General features: G+C 34.8%; 3 protein-coding genes across 5 annotated transcripts in view; 1 reads left to right on the top strand and 2 right to left on the bottom strand.

Annotated features, from left to right (window-relative positions):
* Positions 1-961: 961 nt before the first annotated feature.
* On the bottom strand, positions 962-6,888 carry LOC116175575 (thioredoxin domain-containing protein 17-like). 2 transcript variants are annotated; one of them, XM_031493755.1, is made up of 3 exons: positions 6,652-6,888; positions 1,237-1,318; positions 962-1,186 (listed from the first exon to the last, which is right to left on the bottom strand). In XM_031493755.1, the coding sequence occupies exons 1-3, from the start codon at positions 6,794-6,796 to the stop codon at positions 1,033-1,035; spliced, it is 381 nt and encodes a 126-aa protein (XP_031349615.1). In that variant the 5' UTR covers positions 6,797-6,888; the 3' UTR covers positions 962-1,032. The 2 variants fall into 2 exon arrangements, with proteins under 2 accessions (XP_031349615.1, XP_031349614.1); XM_031493754.1 differs by lacking the exon at positions 6,652-6,888 and adding an exon at positions 1,716-2,078.
* LOC116175573 (fungal protease inhibitor-1-like) lies at positions 1,507-9,505 on the top strand. Of its 2 annotated transcripts, none has more exons than XM_031493752.1 (3): positions 1,507-1,765; positions 8,976-9,177; positions 9,230-9,492. In XM_031493752.1, exons 1-3 carry the CDS (start codon positions 1,706-1,708, stop codon positions 9,370-9,372), a joined length of 405 nt encoding a protein of 134 aa, XP_031349612.1. In that variant the 5' UTR covers positions 1,507-1,705; the 3' UTR covers positions 9,373-9,492. The 2 variants fall into 2 exon arrangements, with proteins under 2 accessions (XP_031349612.1, XP_031349613.1); XM_031493753.1 differs by lacking the exon at positions 1,507-1,765 and adding an exon at positions 8,417-8,595 and having other exon boundaries at positions 9,230-9,505.
* Positions 9,506-10,897: 1,392 nt separating this feature from the next.
* LOC116175572 (SEC14-like protein 2) overlaps positions 10,898-20,126 on the bottom strand; it is a 30,756-nt gene continuing 21,527 nt past the window's right edge. Inside the window, exons 2-10 of the mRNA XM_031493751.1 lie at positions 17,589-17,658; positions 17,001-17,044; positions 15,732-15,852; positions 15,480-15,671; positions 15,353-15,433; positions 11,619-11,818; positions 11,425-11,573; positions 11,223-11,374; positions 10,898-11,172 (exon numbers count right to left, since the gene is read on the bottom strand). Of these exons, the coding sequence (XP_031349611.1) occupies positions 10,997-11,172; positions 11,223-11,374; positions 11,425-11,573; positions 11,619-11,818; positions 15,353-15,433; positions 15,480-15,671; positions 15,732-15,852; positions 17,001-17,044; positions 17,589-17,658 (1,185 nt within the window). The 3' untranslated portion in view covers positions 10,898-10,996. The remainder of the gene's footprint in view (positions 11,173-11,222; positions 11,375-11,424; positions 11,574-11,618; positions 11,819-15,352; positions 15,434-15,479; positions 15,672-15,731; positions 15,853-17,000; positions 17,045-17,588; positions 17,659-20,126) is intronic.

Raw genomic sequence — 20,126 nt, 5'->3', positions numbered from 1 at the left:
ATATTCACCGTGGTATCTAGTTATCAGTGGCGGTTTTTTCGTAGCTGGTGTGGCTGGACATGGTAAAGGTGGAGGGGGGTGTCTCCGAAAAAATCAGTTTGCTGCATTTTTGAAAATTTCTAACTCCAAAAAAATTAGTGCTTTTTCTTATATTTTAACGGGTGTACGTACCTCTATACATCAGTAGACATTGAATTTGAAACAGTAAAGCTCCTCATATTCCATTGCGTCAGTGGCGGTCCCGGCGGGGGGGGGGGGGGGGGGGCATTGTCCATTTTTTTCATTTTCATTTTTGGATCATAGGTAATGGCGGACTAATTTTTCACTGGAATCTGTCGGTAAGGTAGAAACTCATCTATGGCGTTCTTAACTTGATAAGATGGCGGTGGACCTTCCCCTTCTTGCGCAATATTAAAAAAATCGGGAATATCGATGTAGAAAGCACAATTCGGTAGGTAATTATAAAGAATAAAGCAGAAGTAAGAAACTTAAAATCGATTATTTAAAGTCAAAAGGTAGATGCATAATCTTTGTTAACATATCGAAAAGGGCCTTAGAAATTGTAAAATACATCCGGAAATGCGCCATCGAAGTGTGGAAAGCAAAATAACAGAAATTTTCACTAAACTTATACAACGCTATCCATTTACTTCACTGTAATAAAAAATAGGCACAGAACAACTGTTCTGGGGTGTACAACAATTTCTTCCTGTAACTATTGCAAATGACCTGGATTATTATTCCCATATTAGTATCAAAACAAAACTAGTTCTTTCTCTCACAACGCATTGAAAGAAATCATTGTGCTATAACGGACCTAATCCTTTCTTTTAGTTCCAGTTTCGTGGAATAGCACCAATATTTTCAATTGTTATAGCAAAGACAAATTTGTTTTATTTATACAATAATTTACATATAACCACAAAAAATCTTTCAAAAGCATACCAGTGAAATAACCCAGTAATTCTAAGGCTGTTTTATGATGAAGTTACAAAATCATTTCCCACAATATAATAAAACATATGGTACACATTAATCTTCATCTGTAAATAACATTTCAACCAGTTCAGATTTTTCACATTGTTCTCCTTCCAATTTCTGAGGATGGCCCCATCTCATTAATGTCGGAATCACTAGCAGTCTTGTTTTTGGGTCCGTTCTAAATGGACAGTTACGATCCTTCCATCTAAAAAATACAGAAAATTAATCAAACAATAAAATTTACACTGTACTTACATCTCTCGACTACCAACGTCAACAACAATAAAGTGAGAGTTGGGATTTGCATGCTTTAAAGCCTCCTCCACGATAGGTTTTGCTAAAAAGATAGTTCACCTGTTAAAAGTTCACATTTTGTCTGGGTGCACCATTGATTTTGTCAATCACATATCAAATGCACTCTAAACAATAAAGTGTAACATATACTATGTGTTCCCATGATTTATTACGCTATTTATAAACATTGTAACCTTATAAAACATAATCACAAGTTAGGACCTGTGTGTATGATACCGTACTGCTCCATATGTAATGATTAGTTTTGTTTTGGGTTAGGTTAATTATTATATTAATTATAATTAAAAATTTCACAAGGTTATACTGATACAAAAGGTGAATCTATCAAATTTGATTGTCCAACAAGTGTAACTGAATTGAGTGAGTAGGTAGCATAAAACCACCTAACTAGTGCGTTATTAAATAGTGGATGAACTCACCCTTAACACAGTCTGGGCACCAACTAATTCCCGAAGGCAATTTTGAACCGGTAAAGTATACATAAATATATTCGCTTGCATTTTGAAATTTTTTCATATATTCGCAAAATTTATCATAACCTTCAACATGATGATGATGGACCATTTTTTTAAAAGTGAACTACACACACGGACACGATGACTCAGAACTACTACGCAACAGATTAACTACTATCTACAACGGCTTCTGTACCGTTCCCTAAAGATAATTTGGTGATATGTGCAAGTGTTGTCCTGATAACACAACAGCAGCGCTCTTGTAATATAATTAGCATAAACTATTTTTATCAAAATTGAGGTTTCTGTTCGTTTAAAAATGACTACAAGTTATAACATGCTACAAGTTAACAACGCTCGTTTGAAGTAAAGATAAATTCAAAGTAAGTTGAGTATGACTCATCAATTTATTATTTAAAACTATCGGCGACAAGGTGTTAGAGCGTTGCTGATGTGAAAAAGACGTACTCTTTAAATAATTATTTTGAGCTATTTATTAATCGGTAGAGCAAATCGATGCAAACTTTATAAGGGAGTCAATGGTGTCCGTCTGTCCGTCCATCCGTGAACACGACAACTGTCAAACGCTTGGACCGATTTGTTTCAAACTTTGCACAGTTGGTCCTCGAGTTGACCTATATGCCACAAGTAATAATGGGTCAAATCCAATGACCCCTTTGGGTCACACCTCTCTGTCTCTGCCAAACACTTGAACCTCATACCTTATATACCACATGTAACAAGCCAATTGAAAATGTGTCAAATCCAATGACCCCGTGGGGTCACACCGAGGTGCTCTGCCGCTTTTTTAGATGCTCTTTTAGGGATTTATTTAAATTTGGGTAAAGAGAGTGGCGACTGACCGCCCACTACTCCAAATTGTTAATGCCTTTGTTGGAAGTTGAGTTTGGCTTTCTTAAATCTCATATATTATAATATAACTTCAAACCGTTGTACACAAACAATGGCATGAATTATTTTATTCCTACTCAAATTTTTAGGATTAGGTAGTGTAAAGAAAAATATCCACAGTTACGGAAAGAGTAGGTACCTATACCGCGAGTACCAAGTTACAAATTCTCAGTGACATTGATGAATAGGTTCTATAGGCACCTGCAAGTGCATATACACTATACAGGGTGTCCAAAGAGGGAGGAAGGCAAAGAGAGAAATTAAATCCACTTTAAGCACTTATACATTTGTTAGTTAATTTGTAAATAAATAAAACTACGTAATTAAATTTACGTTACAGCGAATAAGCTAAGGTGCTTATTCAATGGTTATAGTATAAACCAAGAAAGTCAAACGTTTCCTTTGAGGAAATTATTCATTTCTTCTTTAACTTTTTTTTTCAGGTAACAAGGAAGGATTGATTGTCATTGAAGTTAGATTAGGATTCACAAAGATTGGGCGTAAAACGATATATTTGAAAGCTAAGATGGATGAATGAAAAACACCGACCGCAGACGCCTCACTCAAGTCCTGCTTTGCTCGTTTCATAAATAGGCGTACGTTCTCGCGGAGTTTTTGTGGGAAATTTAGTCCTGTACAATTTATCTGCTATAATTTTTTCTCCAATCTATTTCGGATTGCTACGCGTTTTGAAATAAATGGGCTCGACCGCGATTTTCGTAAAAAATGTTAACAAAACACTATTAGTAGAAGTATGACAGACTGTTCCGATATTTTCCTTTGTCTATTACACTGCATGGACTACGAAATGAATTCACTTATTGCGTATACCGTTGAGTGATTCCTTCACTCAACGCTTATACTAAATAGGGGTCCCATACACACTTTTAAATGATGGAAAAAAGAAATGTTATGTGAATTTAATTTGTTAACACGTTACTTAACTTGATTATTCATATCAAATGTGATCAATGATCTTATAATTATCCAGAACGATACTAGGTCACTTTATATGTTGAATACTTTAGTAAACAAGTAAAACAAGTTTGCGCCCGAAGGCGATTAACTTATACAGGGTGGTGACTTGCGTAACGCATCATAGGGATTTTAATGTAAAATTCATAACATGCGATTATTGGCTCCCCAAATTATTTTAGAGCACAAATGTATTAAGGTTTTTTGTAGAAACACATTTTTTACGCCAATCAACCGCATTGCTTTTCAATTTTTTGCATAATAAAGACGGAAAATTGGAAAAATAAAACCCGCACCTTTGCAATAATCTGTGATGCCATGGAACTTTATAATACAAAAACTACGCCAATATCCGTCATGCCATGGAACGTCAGCTATAAAACAAATCAAATTCTATCAAAAAGTATTATATTTAGAACAGCGAATTCAACATAAAGAAATACCAAATTACTAAAAACGGTTTCCTATTATAACAATTTACAATAAATGTTCGAATAAGTCACCATTCACTGCAAGACAGTAACCAAGTCGATGATAAAATCCATTTCGAACTGCTGCTAATTGATATCTTTTTGTTTTAGAAAATTCCATGGCATCACAGATGATTGAAAAAGATGCGGGTTTTATTTTTCCAATTTTCCATCCTTATTATACAAAAAATTGAAAAGTAATGCGGTTGATTGACGTAAAAAATTTTTTTCTACAAAAAACCTTAATACATTTTTGCTCTAAAATAATTTGGGGAGCCAATAATCGCATGTTATGAATTCTACATTGAAATCCCTATGATGCGTTACGCAAGTCACCACCCTGTATAGCGCATTTTCCATGCATTGATCAGTACTTCACAAAATACCATAGCTATGTGAACAATGTTTTTCTTTACTAGAATCATCTACGGTTAAAATCTCAAAGAAATGTCTATAAATAAGAAAGTTGGCATTGTGCAATAAGCGCATGCGCATATGTGAGTTTTGCAATATGCGATGTTTGCCTTTATTAGAAGCATCTTTAGTTAAAATTTCAAAGAAATATCTCCATAAATAAGAAAGAAAATATACAGCAAAAATCCTAATACAACCGCTTTGCACATCATGCTGTGCGTCATCTGGTCAGAGAAACTGCTGATCAAAATGTGAAACAATAACTTCTGTAAGAAAAAAACGTCAAGTTTGGGCTCAGTCTATCGCACTTCCTCTATCAAAGTTTTCTTACGCAAATTACGATCGCACGCATTAGATTCTAGTTATATTGAAAACCGCAAGACAGAGAGAAATTGATAGAAGTTAGATTGTGAAGTATTAAATTTCACACAAAAACGTATTAAACCGTTTAAAATGAATAAGCATTTAAGATTTTGATGTTTTTCCGGTTGGTCGTTCTGAATACTTTGAATGCTTATTATTCCTAAACAGTTTCACATATCCAAAATATATATTGTTGTGTTATTTTGTTTTAGTTGTAACTTGAAAGAAATTATAGAGCGTCTGGATGTGACAATTTTGTTTAGTTCAATTAATTAACCGGGGGGGTTATTAATAATTTGAGACACAGGATCGCGTAAATTTCATGTTATAGTTTTGGTTCAATTTCTTAGAAGTGTTCTGTTTTTATTTTATTCCTAGAATTTTTTTTCGATGTAAATTTCTTTTTAAATTTTATTTGCCGTTAACGAGGTATAGCGCGAAGTAGAGATAAGGTGTCTTCGCAGAATTGCCGGGCGTACGTGCCGTTTAGCAAGAAGTTGAAAAATCGACGCTTCGCGTGATTGGCGGGCGGGATGTTGAAGAAAGGAGAAGGGCTTTTGGCTTAAATAGAAAATTTTTGAAGAGAGACGGGCTTTTTGGTCGTGACAAAGCCAACCGGCGCTTCTTCGGTTACGTTATTTTTTGAATTTTGTGGAAGTTTCTTGCGTAGTGGATCCAGGTTTAATTAGAATTTTTGTTTGCCGTTTAAGAAGAATTTTTGAAAAGTTTAAGAAGTTTGTCGCCGTTCTGTTTTTTGTTTTATTTTGCGGAAACACGGAAGTTTTGAATTTGTGGGTACCCGAAGAGAGAAGACGTCGGTGTTTGAGTGGTTGGTTTACGTGATTGTGTACGGATACCTTTTTTTATCGGAATACGTTATTCGGACTAATTTTAAAAGTAAGTAGTAGTTAGTGGTTTGTTTTGTCTTGTTTTTTTTGTAATGTTTGAGTAATTTGTTTTTTTTTTTGTGTGTGTCATTTATTTGTTTAAAATTGTAACAATTTGTAAAACAGAAATTTACGCAATTTTTTGTTTGAAATTAAACCAGTCATTGCAATCCAGGTTTTGTTTATTAGAGTCAAGGAGAGGTAATTGTCGGCGTCTCTTACTTTGTTTCAAGTTGATTAAATCTGGGGGTAAAGTTTCATATTGGAATTTAAGGATTTGGTTAAGCCACCTATTTATGTCATTGTTGGAATGCTGTAGGGTGGCAGAATCCAGCTGGACCTTGAGATGCGGATAAAAATTTTGTTTTCATTTTAATTTCAACTGAGCTAGCTAGAGGTAAATCGTGGGATTCCCAGAAGTAAAGGTTAGGTCTCACAACAATATATTTATAGAATATCCATACTGGACATAAAATGCATGTCTATAATAAATCTACATAGTATATACGTAAGATAGACAGAATATCCCTTGATGTAAATATTGAATATGCAAATTGCGATAAAATGACCGAGTACCTATACCTATACACAGATATTATTTACCAACGAATTATGTGGTATTATAAGTACCACTTTAACATTATATACTTAACCTTGATTTCCTACATTTCTCATAATAATCGGCACATTTGTGATCTCATCTCGGCCATTGGAAATCCCATTTCCATTAACAATCATTTATGCACTTTACATTAATCAATTGACTACCATATTATATTAGTGTCTATCTATATAACAACAAAACCTAAATAGCTAGTAAACATACTTCATTTGAAAGATTCAGAACGTGCAATTGTCTAGTGCAAATACTCCGCTCACCTTTGACGCAATCCGAGCACCAGCTAATCCCTGAAGGTAATTTTGAACCAGTGAAGTAAATGTGAATGTCCTCATCTGTGCTTGTAAACTTCTTCATGAACTCACAAAACTGTTCGTATCCTTCAACGTGATATTTTTGAATCATTTTTTTTGTGTTCGCTTCGTCGCACTCTCCCTTAACCGCAAAAAAGATGTTACTGTGGTTGATGTGGCACAGTCGAGTACCTAACGATATAGTATCAGTTTTTATATCTTGTCATATTTATCATTTTAAGCACATTATAAAGTACTTAGTCGGTAATCTAAAAAACATTTCAATTGAATAGTACAAATCAAAAGCAGCTGAAGGATGATTATTTATTTTGTCGTCGAGGATTTACTACAAGATATCTATAAACTTGATTTAGGTAATCGAACGCGCATAAATATGCGACAATTATGCGCCGCTTTATAGAAATTTTGCGCCTTTATAGAAATATTAGAAATTAGGTTGATCCGACCAACATCACGTACCCGCGAACAATTTTGATTTTGACTTTAATTAGTAATTATTTACCTACTAAAATTTTGTGCCCTAATAGAAAATTAATTACCTAGGTATTTCAAAGCCAGTAGTCTGATCAACTTCACGTATATGTACGCTCGGTATCCGCCGACTTTTCAAATACGAGTATGATTTTGGCGCTATTAGAATGAAATTTTGCGTCGTAATTAATGGTAATTTGTAGCCAACATGAATAATGCCGGACAACTTGAGGTAAATATTTCGATTTCAAGCAAATTTGATGTCCATTAACTTAGCAAAGCAAGGTCAGCAGAACACAATCAAACATCTTGCATAATTAGGTGCCAATTAAGTGCCTATTCCCGAATGAAATGCTCCTTTTTTTAAATTATTAAGTACATGTTCTGCCAGGTTCATATGAACTCAGCAGAGCACTACTTCAAAAAACCAAGAAAATGAAAAGTGAACTAACTATAATTAGGTGCTAATTCGGTGCTAATTAAGTGCCCTATTCCCGAATTAAATGCTCCTTTTATTTAATCAAATGGTTATGTTGGGTCTATTACTAGGTATACAGTGAGGGGCTAAAATATAGAACAATTTAATTTAAAAATCAGGTGTTGGGTTTTAAAAAAATGCGCGCATACATCTATCATAATTTTTTGCGAATTTTTGCACTAAAGAGAAAATATACAGGGTGCGTCAAAAAGCCTTACCAAAAATCAAATATGCATAATCCTCAAAATAAATAGCTTATTTACAGTGATGTGCGCTCACCAAATCTGTAATCAATAGAGGTTGGATGTAATATTGCGCAATACAGCCATAGCAAAAAATTGTGGTTTTCGTTTTTTTTAAATAATTTCTTATCGGATACCATTTTTCAAATTTTTCTAAACTGTATTTTGATCAGCGCACAAAGCTGCAACACTTTGTCTATTACTCTATTTATGTATTCATGTTGATATCTTTAAAAACAAAATACAGTAGATGGATAACACAATTCGGATTGGCAAAGAACAAGAAAACCCAGACCCTCTGCGAATGAGAATTGCGTTAGGTAGGTATATGTTTTATTCAACTTCCGTCTGATACCGGACGTGATAATTAAAACGCGAGTTAAAATGTATTTGTTATTTCAGTAAGTTAAAAAAAGTGGAAAGCATACGTTACCCACTCTATGTCAATGATAATTTCATTAGGTAATACTTTTTTGATTTGTTACATTACACTTGATTACTGCGGCCCTTATCTAAGATTATCAATCGTGAGGTATTATGAACAAACGCCAGTAATATCGCGTTTCAGATCATAAATAAAAAGTGCTATTAACAATCAATCAGCGTTAAGTTTAGATGGCGCTGCTGTAGTTTTTGATTCTTTTTGCGAGAATGCGTCTTTGTGTCTGTGGCAAATTTAGGTTTTTTAAGTGCAATTATGTAGGCAAATATTTCAACGTTGATCTGACAGATGGGCATATTTATCCAAATTGTTGCAAATGATCATACTTCTAGTTTTAAAAACCACAAAATTGTTTTGTAATTTGGGCAACAAAAAAAACAACAAATTCAAACATATAAGCTGATTGTTAAAATTGTACTCGGAGGTCACAAGGAAAATTATTATAGAGAAGGTATAGTATAGGTACATAAGATGACTTCGAAAGGCTCGAAAGGTGTGCACTAAGAAATTCTTTGGCGATCAATGTTAATTTGTAACTGAAAGGGTCAAAATGTAAATAGTGATCAAAGTAGTAACAAATCTTATGTAACTATATGACAGTTTTTCTTTCGTAGACTACGTCAGTTTTTATTTCTAGATAAAGATGGACACCAAGAAGGTGCAGATATACATCCTTGTGGCAATATTGTTTCATTGTTGTGATGAAGCGACTTCCATTGTCTGCACGCCGAACTTTTGCGACTCCGTGAACTGCATAAATGACGAAGTGTGCGGACCCAATCAAGTACTGAAACCAGCAAGTTTTTGCAATTGTTGTAAGAAATGTGTAACAATCTTGAGTAAGTCTATTACCATTTTTTTGTCGATTACGTAATAGCTATTTTGTTGCAGAGGAAAATCAAAGATGTAGTTCGCTTTTGGATTCTTTGCGTGGATTTCCCAAGTTACACGAATGTGATGAAGGATTAGTTTGCATTAATGATGTTTGTCGTTCAATCAATGAGCAATTGGATCCCATATTTGCTATGTTTTAAGATTTTTGTTGTTGTGACCATTCACATGTTTACTTATGTACTATTTCATCCTGATAATGTAAAATTATCCAACTATAATGTACTGTTAGATATTTAATTATTAGATTAGGTATAATTAAAGGATTTTAATTCTAAGTGGACCTGATAGCGCTGTTACTTTTGAAATTTGAAAATCTTCCACTGGAAGGATTATATGCAGATGGTGTATTGGTAAATTATGGTAAGGGTAAGGGTATACGCAGGGTAGGTGGGGGTATAAGTAGTAACCAGAGAGGGCCTCCTCGCGAACTCGACAACAGACACGCACTCAACAAGAAATAAAACTACCCTTACCACTTGTATGGCCTTAGTTCAAAAATATCAGCAACAATAACAAAAATCGAATTTCGAAACACAAATTGAAAGAAAACCATCTGCGAAATCAAAATAATCTCCGTAAAGTGGCCGCTTATTCATAAGGGTTGAAGATTTTCTAAGGTTCGTTGCTGAAGTACTTTTGGAATTTACATTTACATTTACCTTTTTAGTTTTTACGTCCAGCTAGCTCAAGAAAAAATAGTTTAAGAATAAGAAAGAATGTAGTACCTTTTCTGTACCTTACACATTTATGTAGTTGTTGCAGTAGCTGACCTTAGCCGGATGGACCTGTTCTCGCTTCGGTTCGAATTTCCACTGGTTTGCTGTATGGCCACTTCGCAGTTCTAAGTCGATTTAATGCACTCCTCTCACCTCTTCTGGTAGACTTCACAGAGTACTTTTGAAAACTGCGCCTTCTATACTGCTTTCCTCAATTTTGCTGGATATCTTCCTGGTCAAATTCCTCTAAAAAGATAAATTAAATCTGTCCCGTAAAAAAGATGCAAGCTGGTTAATAATATATCGCTGGCGTGTGAAAACAAAGCGCTGGATTCAAATGTCCATTTACGAAATGAAAAATTTTATAATTTCGATATAATGAAGCTGAATTGCGTCTTTTGAATTAAATTTATTACAGCTTTTCTATTTATCGCCGAAAATGTCACTAAACCTCGCATCTTTCACTCACTTTTATAATGCACTTAGCCCTTAACTATAGGACCACGCTGCTTATAAAATTACCCAACTTCAGTTCAGAGCATATAAATCACAATATGTACCCGCTGTTATAGAGCGAATGCTGCTTTTCTTATTCCCAGCACACTTTGGTACAATATGAAACTGACACTTATTAATTATTATAATATCATAAAAATAACTTCGCTAATCAAATGTAGAGGACTAAAAAAAACTCCGCGACGGCATATGGCTATCTTCAACTGTTTATGAATAATTTGTTTTTCCGCAATAGGTACCACTGATTGCACGGTTTGGGTGGGCGCCCTGCGGTCTGCAATGCGCGCTTGCTTTTCATCCTTCGTGCACACATCAAACTTTCTGTTCAATTCTTCAATTGCGTCCTGCACATTTTGCGACGATTTCGACTATAGATTGAATGGAAAACACAAACAAAAAAACAGACAACTTTACTACTTATCATCATATAAAAAACTTTTAAAAGTACATTTAATATTGCATCTGGCCTATCATTAACATACTCCCACCATTTCCCACATATCAAAACTACATAAAGGTATAATTAATAACATTAATTGACTATTGACGTTTTATCTACATTGTTATTACCGTTGCAAATTTTGTCTGGAACATTTTCTTCAGGTAAGGTGGTGATGTTTAAGTTAGCGAGTGGATCCGTAACCGTAATGTTGTAAAACAGTTTCTTGTTGCGCATTAAGCTGTATGTGTTATCAAACACTACTCGATCTGTAACATAAAACATAAATATTCAATGTTAAAAAATCAATTATGCATACAGGTCGCCGGTGCCTGGCACGCAATCACACCAACTTCGTTCACTTGATGAGAAGCTACCCTTTGAAATCGTACGGCGGGACTTTCATTTCCATCATTATCACAGTATGTAATCCCAAATCTGATATCATGCGCTTCGGTTCTGAAATCCCACCTGAAATGTGAGTGAGTAAGTAAAGATTCAATATCCAGTTATAGTAATACTTCAGAGCACAGCCAGGATCCACCACAATAAAGTCTAAGGTAAACTTTCGACCTTTTTTAACAACTGTAGAAATAAAATCCGTTGAATCGTCGCTTGGATCAAAATTATTCGTATAATAGGATTCGGGTACCTTGCCGCCTTGCCGTATCTGCACAAAATAATTGTAAATAATACACACAAATTGCGTTTGTACCTGTGATGAACATTTCTCATCTCCATCCGGATCAAGTAAATCGCCGCCGTAATATTTTGGCAATATCTCGGGATTTATTTGCTCTCTCAACACTTTCTGCCATTTCTTTGGGTCGGATTTGTATATTGAAATTTTCGATAGTGTGTAATCGTTTAGGAAACGTTTTACGACTGAGAATGCTACTGCAAATACTGCGGGCGCTGAAATTAAAGTAATGTAGGTACTATATACTTAGTGCCAGAATGAGGAGGAGTGATAAATCATATTAGCTTGCTATTCCTGACAGGTAGGGTAGTTGCATGTTAATTCTGTTACAGACCGCTGTCAATATGATGAACAATACTCATCTTCAGTGACGCAGTATACTAAGTGAAAAAAATTACCAAGTATAACATTAACTAATTAATGAAAGTGGTGGATACAGACTTGGTAAAGTTTATAAAGACACAATACAATACAATACAATAAATACGATAACTAAGCCGCCGACCTAACACGCAACAATGAAGACCTCATCTTAGTGATTAAACACTGAATAAGCGTACCTACTTCCGACTAATGACCCAGGCTGCATTTTTATTGTAACTAGGCGCTCTAATGCAATGAAACGAAACTGCTTTCACACAATTATTATTAAATATTAAAGCGACAGGCTCCATTGTACACTAACCGCTATCTTGGTTTTCTACTACCTACTTCCCTTTATTTGGAAGAAAAAGTAAAATGCAATTTCAAAATTAATCAAGAATGGAAAATGATAATTAGGTACACAGTTCACTAATCACAGGTTTCTAATAATTCAATTTTAACTCAATTTACCTGTTCTTTTAGATTGATAAGACTTTTGTGTCTCTTGCGAGTGTTGAAGATTTTGGGAGTCGTGACGTTTCTGGGTAGGATGAGTGTTGGGATTTTTGAGAATGTTGAAGTAATTTTGAGAATTATGACTGTCGAGCCTTTAAATGGTCTTGAAAAATTTAGCATTTTTTGTTTTTTGAGATCTTTAATTTTCTATACCACGGAGATTTTCCCGGTTTTGGCGCCACATCAGTTACCATTAAGCTTTGCTTAAATCAGCACTGTAGGTAATTACTGTACTGTACAGCGATAATTACGTTTGTTTATTATACCATACCACTTACCTCCTCCCAGACTCTGACCTCCTATCTCATTGTAACTGTTAATTAGGTTTACTCCTTAATCAATATTTTTGGAAATAAACTCTTTTTCGTTTGCAATCCACACAAACATTTAACAATAAATGCGTCATGGAAGAAACAATCTCCCTCGGTAATTAGAAAGCATACGAACGTTCCACAATAGTCAAATGGCATTTTATAAAGGCTAAATTTTAATTAATCATTTCGACAACGTTAAATGTAATTAAGTTGGTCTTCGAACCACGCTCCCAACGGCGGCTTTTGCGCTCCCATTAATTAGGCCAATAAGTTTTGTGACATAAACACAAGCGATATTAAATTACGTATTCAATTCAATTATTCAATATAAATGAAAAGATATTACCTCATTCCTAAGACTACATTTCACATTCCCCGCCTTTTTTACTAACAAAGTTGCTCGGTTAAGTTGCACCTTTGTCAACGGGTATGCTTGACTACCTACTGAACGCTTTCTTTATCAGTTAAATATCCATTTCGTTCATTTATTATTTTCTGAAACTATAATAGATCGAGCTCAAGCATTTTTTTTGTTTATACAAATTACGAAAATGTATAGCATCGAAAGTGCGTCAAATATATATCGTCCGTTTATGAGATTCGTCCTAATGGCTCCCAAATTTGTTTTGCACTCTGTAGTCGACTTTAGCAAACTATTCGCATTTAACTGCCGTTTTTTCTTTAGTTACTGGTCTATACCCCGTACTGCTTACCCGGAAGTGGTGTCCTAGAGCTCCTCACACCTTCGGCACTTACCTAGTTACGCCACTGGGTTTGTCCACACGGTCGATGTGTGATATAGTCGATTTTACCCTCAGATTTTTTACGTTGAATTTATTCAATTCGGGGACACACTTCAAGAACCTTTGTCAAAAACTCTCTGTAAATTCTACTAAGCATAAATATAGTACTAATCCAACTTAAGAACAATTACAATGACTATGAAGTTTCCAAAATGAACAAAAAGAAATGCAAATTGTGTTACTTACACCAATTCGGTTCGAACAGTTTATAGGCATTACTTATAGGGTAAAAAAATGTACAATAAACTATATTGGGTGGAAGTTCATAAGTAGTTTGTGGAATTAGCACACGTTTTTTGTTATTCGCCAGTGAGCATTACATACGCAGCGCCCTCATAATTAGTTCCGGAAATCAGTATCGCTCGTCTGTTCGGGTTCGGATTATAGTCTAGTTAATATTTCGAAAAATCGAAATTTTAGGAGTATTTCATATTACTTTTTGGCAACAAGTCTTTTCTCCCCTATTTCGACCGAAAGTGAGCTATTTAAAATGGCGGCTAATTTGTTCTTCTTTTGATTGGTCTTTGTTGCGGTCCCCAGTGACATGGAAGCGTGACGCATATGTCCGAGGACACGTTTTAAAGTATAGATAATCCAAAAATACGCTGCACTCTTCAAATACCTAAACAATTACATGAGTTACCACTTCTTCCTTAGTTGCCAAAGCAGAAATTGCATTTTAATGAGCCAGTAGATGCATCCTGGTATGATGCTTCTAATTCTTTTAACTATGTGGAAATGCCAAAAGCGGTAGGTATATTGAGCTTGCGGTTAAATGAATTGTTACTACGAAAGCGCTAGGGTCCAAGGTGCAAAACATTCCGTTGGGGCAGATTTCTAGTGGCAATTTGTTTATACAAGGTGTTGTTAACATTACAAATAAAACGGCAGCCGGTAAAAGGGTTCAAGACAATTACTTCGTGCTTTTGTTGGCTGTCAAACACTAAGAGAAATTTTGAACATTCCATACTGCAGAACATTGGTAACCATTCGAATAAATAAACCAAATTTGAACTAATAAATTGTCAAGAACCTGGGTTTAGTCTGGATTCAAATTCGTCAACCATCTTTGCAGATTCACTTTCAACGAGTAACCAAACTTTTACCTGGCGATACAAAAGTCCGTTTGAATTGTAAAAAAGGCGTTCCACCATCCAATTTTCCAACACGTTGCTACCTTTCCAAAAAAATAAAATCAACTGTCAATCGGAGAATCAACAGTTTGTGTATTTTTTATGAACGATAAGTTAACCCAAACCAAAGAGTTTTTTTCATTAATTTCTATGTTATAGTAAAATGTTTACCAGTGTCGTAGAGAACAAAATTTATTTTCTACAAGAGGACGCAATGACAGGTTTGACGATTTAGATACGGCAATTATAATTGGAAGCAAATAGTTGCGTGTGTTACTACAGGTTTTGAAAATTCGGCCAATTAAAAATGTTCATTTAAATTTACCGGGAATTTTTTGGGAGGAGCTTAACTGCATCTGTTGGGTGAATAGATAATAGAAATGTAAAAGAGACATGTTACCAAATCAAATGAACATTCCCAAATATACCCACGAATAATAATTAATAGTGTTAGATTCCATCTCTCTAGAGTTTAGACGAAATAGTTTAGGTAATCAGCTTATTTAAAAAAATATCTGTTCTGTCACGCAGTTTAGTACACGTTACACCCCAGATAGAGTTTGCGGGCAATGCCAGATACCTCTACATACGAAGAACAAGAATTTGCAGAAGGTACTTACCATTTATAATGTAACATGACTTGAGAATCTCTGGATAATTAGCTTCGTACATTTGCAATAGAGAAATAACAACTTCGGCAGCTGAAAAACGGTGTGAAGTGTAAATCATTTCTGTTGGCACAGTTACCTGGTCTCCAAGCGTAATGCTTTAAATTAAATGCATCCATATCAAAAACAACGACCACATTATTGGCCCCGCTAGTTTTCGCAATGTCTAAATAATACTCCAACACTTTGATCGTCATCCTTACTACATCCTGTTTCGAGGCCGAATGTAGAATTCCAATTATATCCAAACCGGCAAACGGCACAAAGATCACTAAAACATGATACAACAAATTAAGTACAGCGCGGTGAAAAAGTAATCGGCAGGTCTAACCGGGCGAACCGTCCTTGTCATTTCCGGTGCTTCCGCTTGGATAGTAGTGTGCGAGCGCTTCCGGTGGATCCCATGTTTTTAGACCTTCATCGACGTCCCAAAATTTCCTCCACTGCAAGGACTAAAGGCGAGATAAGCGTTAGCTGTTGAAAGTGACTCGGTCTATGTAGTAATTGTAATTAATTCAGTTTCTTATTGCAATTTTAATTACGAATCATCGAATTGGAGAAAATCCTTTTATGTGACTTGAGAATGATTTAGAGATAAGTATATGCTGCCCGGACTTTTGTATGAGATATTAAATTGCCTACAATTTAAGCAATTTAAGCCATAAAAGTTTTCTTGAATCTCGTTTCATTTCCCTATATTGCTGGTGCACAGACACAGTGACTACGATATAATTAGATTACTATCCACAGAACTATCGCAAAGTGGGAATGAGCTACGACACACCAAGTTTTATTGTTGCGAACCTTCTAGAACGCCATGGAAGCACTATATAAAGGATTAGTTATCGGCGATTTTTTTAATGAAATATGATATGCCGACGTTCGAGAGTGTTCCGTAGTTTTGATAAGCTTTTTGTTTGTTATAGGTGTAAGCAAATTTAATTGTTTAGATTTAGTTTTATCATCAACGGCGAAGTGATAAATTTGTGAATTAAATCCTCACTCATATTTAAATTTAAGTGTTATAAATGCTATTGCAAGTTTGTGTAGTTGTCCGTGCGTCCGTCTGTGGTACTGTAACTTCCGAACAATTGGTCTTAAGGTCTTAAAACGTATTGATATAGTATAGGTTCCTCTTCGTTCAAGTAAGCACCATATTGACTTTGGGACCAAAAGGTTACCAAAGTTACAGGGGAAAACCTAAAAATCCATATAAGTGGACTGTCGATCTGTAAGACCTTAATGTTTTTAATTCTGTTTTTAAAGAGTTAACTATCGAGTCCTTCGAAACTGCCTTATATGGGTCCATTTTAATAGAAAAAGGGAGAATTCTAGCGTTTTGTAATCCGTTTTTTTATTACTTAGTCAAAATGAAGTAACAAAAATATTCCCTAAATGGAATGTCTGTTTATCATAAATGATTGGCATTCTCAATTTGTTTTGTTACTATGGACATGGTGTATATTCGTTCGTCCGTTCCTCAAACACCTATTTATTAGTTTTTCAATCTTCCGATAGCGGCATGGCTTTTTTTGAAAAAAAATGACATTTTTAATCTGGATGGCGGATGCTTTAGAAAGGAATGAGGTAACTTACTTACCTCTCTGAGCATTTTCTCCGCAGCTTCGACATTCCAACTCCTTGCTACAATAATAGAAAACAATATATTATATAATTGTTACTGCAATTTAGAACGTCATTTATTGCTATTAATCACTAAGCATGATTATAATCAACGAATAAAGATAGCTATTTTATAATACCTACATAAATGAATTACACCTAATTAATCGTTTTTTTGTTAGTTAAAGAATTATGCTGCGCGCCATAACTTTGCACTTAGCAATAAAGGTCAAAACTGTGCTCTCTGGAAGCTATAGTAAATCAAATTATTTTTGTAAGTAAGTACCTACAATTATTAATTGAACGCTAAAATAAAGGAAATGGTCATTGATTGGGAATTTGGGATTTAAAGCCGTGAAAAGTTGCAACCCCAAATGAGGTGGCTTGAAATAATTTTTGTTTTTTCAGTACCTAAGTATCACAAAAAACTTTGTGATTTTGTTTATGATTTTACTTTATTTATAATTTTAGATTTTAGATGAACCACCATGTTTAACTCCAGTATAACTCTAATTCTAATAAGAATGTATAATGCCATTACTCAAATTAATGTGCAAATACTCACCACGTAGCCATCGTACAAGAAAATAGTCATCGTGATGAGGCTTTGTGACATCCGATACAATCCTTCGGAACTGTAAAATAAACAACCAGTTAATCACTTTGGACCTTTGAAGTAAAAGTAACAATCACAAGGTAAAGGTACTACAATTAAAAACAAATTTACGGAATGTTACATGAAGTAGGTACTATTACCAACGAGTGTCACAAAATGGAACTTTCACTCTTACCCGTATACAATAAAACTTACAAAACTTTTTATGGTTATAATGCGCAAGTGAAATAAAAACTCAAATTGCTGAGCTGTAATGATTATTTCCTTGTGACTGTATTGCATCTGGGTTTGTGCTCTATAATTTCGGTGCAATAATTGCTATTTGTTTTTAATTTATTTCCATATTTGACCCAAGGGTAATATACAATTTTAAGAACATAAATTATTCCACAACCACATTAGTTAGATATTGGAATGTATACAATTGGGTTATCAAGGTAACACATTTGTTGGTTTTCCCAACAAAACCATCATTGATAAGGCAGCAAAATCGACTTTTGATGGTTGATCTAGAACACAGCCTATAATATAGTAAAGATTCGCAGTGGACATGACGTCTGACTGAGCCATAAAGGCGGTTATTCATTCTAACAGGTAACGCTAACAAAATAGATGTTTGGACAGTCAATCGGTATACCTACCTAAAAAAATCGTATGAAAGTGGAAGAGGTCTTACTCTGTGCCTCAATTTGCCGACGTGATTTAGATTCTCTGGAAAATCATTCGAAAAACGGTCAAATTTGGGGAAGAAAGGCTATAAGGTTGTAAAAAGCCTATAAGAAATGGGTCAAATTCAATGACGCCGTAGGGTCACCCGAGGTGTTCTGCCGATTTTTTAGATCTGCTTTAGGTTAGGGGTTTATTTAATTGCCTCTTGCCAGAAATTGTGGATCCTCGAAACACACCAGAGCTTGTAGAAATCCCTCCAGGAATTAATAGGTTTGTTTTATTATTGAAACGGTTCAGACAATCCGAGATTAATCAGGTCCTAAATAAAACTACTTTTCGGGGTGTTACATCTGTGGGACTGAATAACTTATTGCTAATTTTTACAGTTTCAACGAACATATAGTATATTTTTGAATAATCAAAACTTAGCTCCTGTAGGACTTTGTTATCAAAAAACCATTCACAAATATCTAATGTGTTTTATTAAAATTTAAAACTTTTGTAAAAACCCTCGCACATTCAACCAACATGGTTTTTATAGTTGCTCGAGATATTATACTCACACTAAATGAATAACGTTTTGAAATACAATAACTTCTTTTATTTTAATGATGTCATATCTTCACATCGTAATATGATACTTTATAACCTGCAAGGTTTCTATACAGCGTGTCTTGCCCCACTATGCAGTACCGATGTTGTCAAATCCAAGGTTTTTCAAAATAAGATGCCATTAGCCAATGAACGCAAAATTATCAAAAAAATTGTACAGGTTCTTGAATGTACACTTTATCGGGTTAAATGCTCATTTTTAGCGCATTTCCACAAAAATAAAAAAAAAACGCGCTATTGTGGCCACTTTGTCCGTCCGTCCGTCCGTCCGCTAACTTTGCGACGCTACTAGTTTTTTCTCTTAAGAGCTATTGTTCTACTTTTTTCGCTATTTGGTTCGTTATGGTGTCGAGTCTTGTACTAAGGAAGGAATTTTTTCTGTACCGCTTACAAAAAAAGTTATTGTAAAAAAAACAAAAAACCGTTTTTTACATGTTCCATAATTTTACACTTTTGCCGTTTATTAACGATCCTAGAGATCGTTTATAATTTTGCATTGCTATCTGTCGCCTGCCGGTTGGTCTCTCCGTCTGTTCCTTTGTCTGTCTGTCCATCTATCTGTCCGTGTGAACGATAACTTTGTTTAGAAATGTTCGATTGCTTTTACATCTCCGTTAGTTATGAACTGAATTGCATGAAATTCAATATGGGCATAGATTTAGCCATATAATACGCAATGCCAAAAGTTGAATCGAATCGATTCAAAATTCACAGTGCCCTTTTCGCATCTCGACCATTTGTAAACCGAATTGCAAACTTTTTTACTTATAAAAGTATTTGAATGAAATTTGATACATAGGCACTTGGAATAAAGGAAAATCAAACGCCAATTTCAAAATTTGGTTTTGCGCATGCGCAGTGCCAACTTTTTTATTTATGGAAGAATTTAAACGAAATTTGATACATAGGCACTTGGGATAAAGGAAAATCAAACGCCAGTTTCAAAATTTTGCTTTGCGCATGCGCAGGGCCAACTTTTTTATTTATGGAAGAATTTAAATGAAATGTGATACATAGGCACTTGGAATAAAGGAAAATCTAGCGCCAGTTTCAAAATTTTATTTTGCGCATGCGCCGTGCCAACTTTTTATCTATGGAACTATTTAAGTGAAATTTGATACTTAGGCGCTTGGAACAAAGGAAAATCTAACATTAGTTTTAAAATTTAGGTTTGCGCATGCGCAGTTCCAACTTTCTTATTTAGAA

This window comes from Photinus pyralis, unplaced genomic scaffold (genome assembly GCF_008802855.1).
Source record: "Photinus pyralis isolate 1611_PpyrPB1 unplaced genomic scaffold, Ppyr1.3 Ppyr1.4_LG7, whole genome shotgun sequence".
Taxonomy (NCBI): Eukaryota; Metazoa; Arthropoda; class Insecta; order Coleoptera; family Lampyridae; genus Photinus; species Photinus pyralis.
This window is presented reverse-complemented; position numbering and strand designations above follow the sequence as displayed.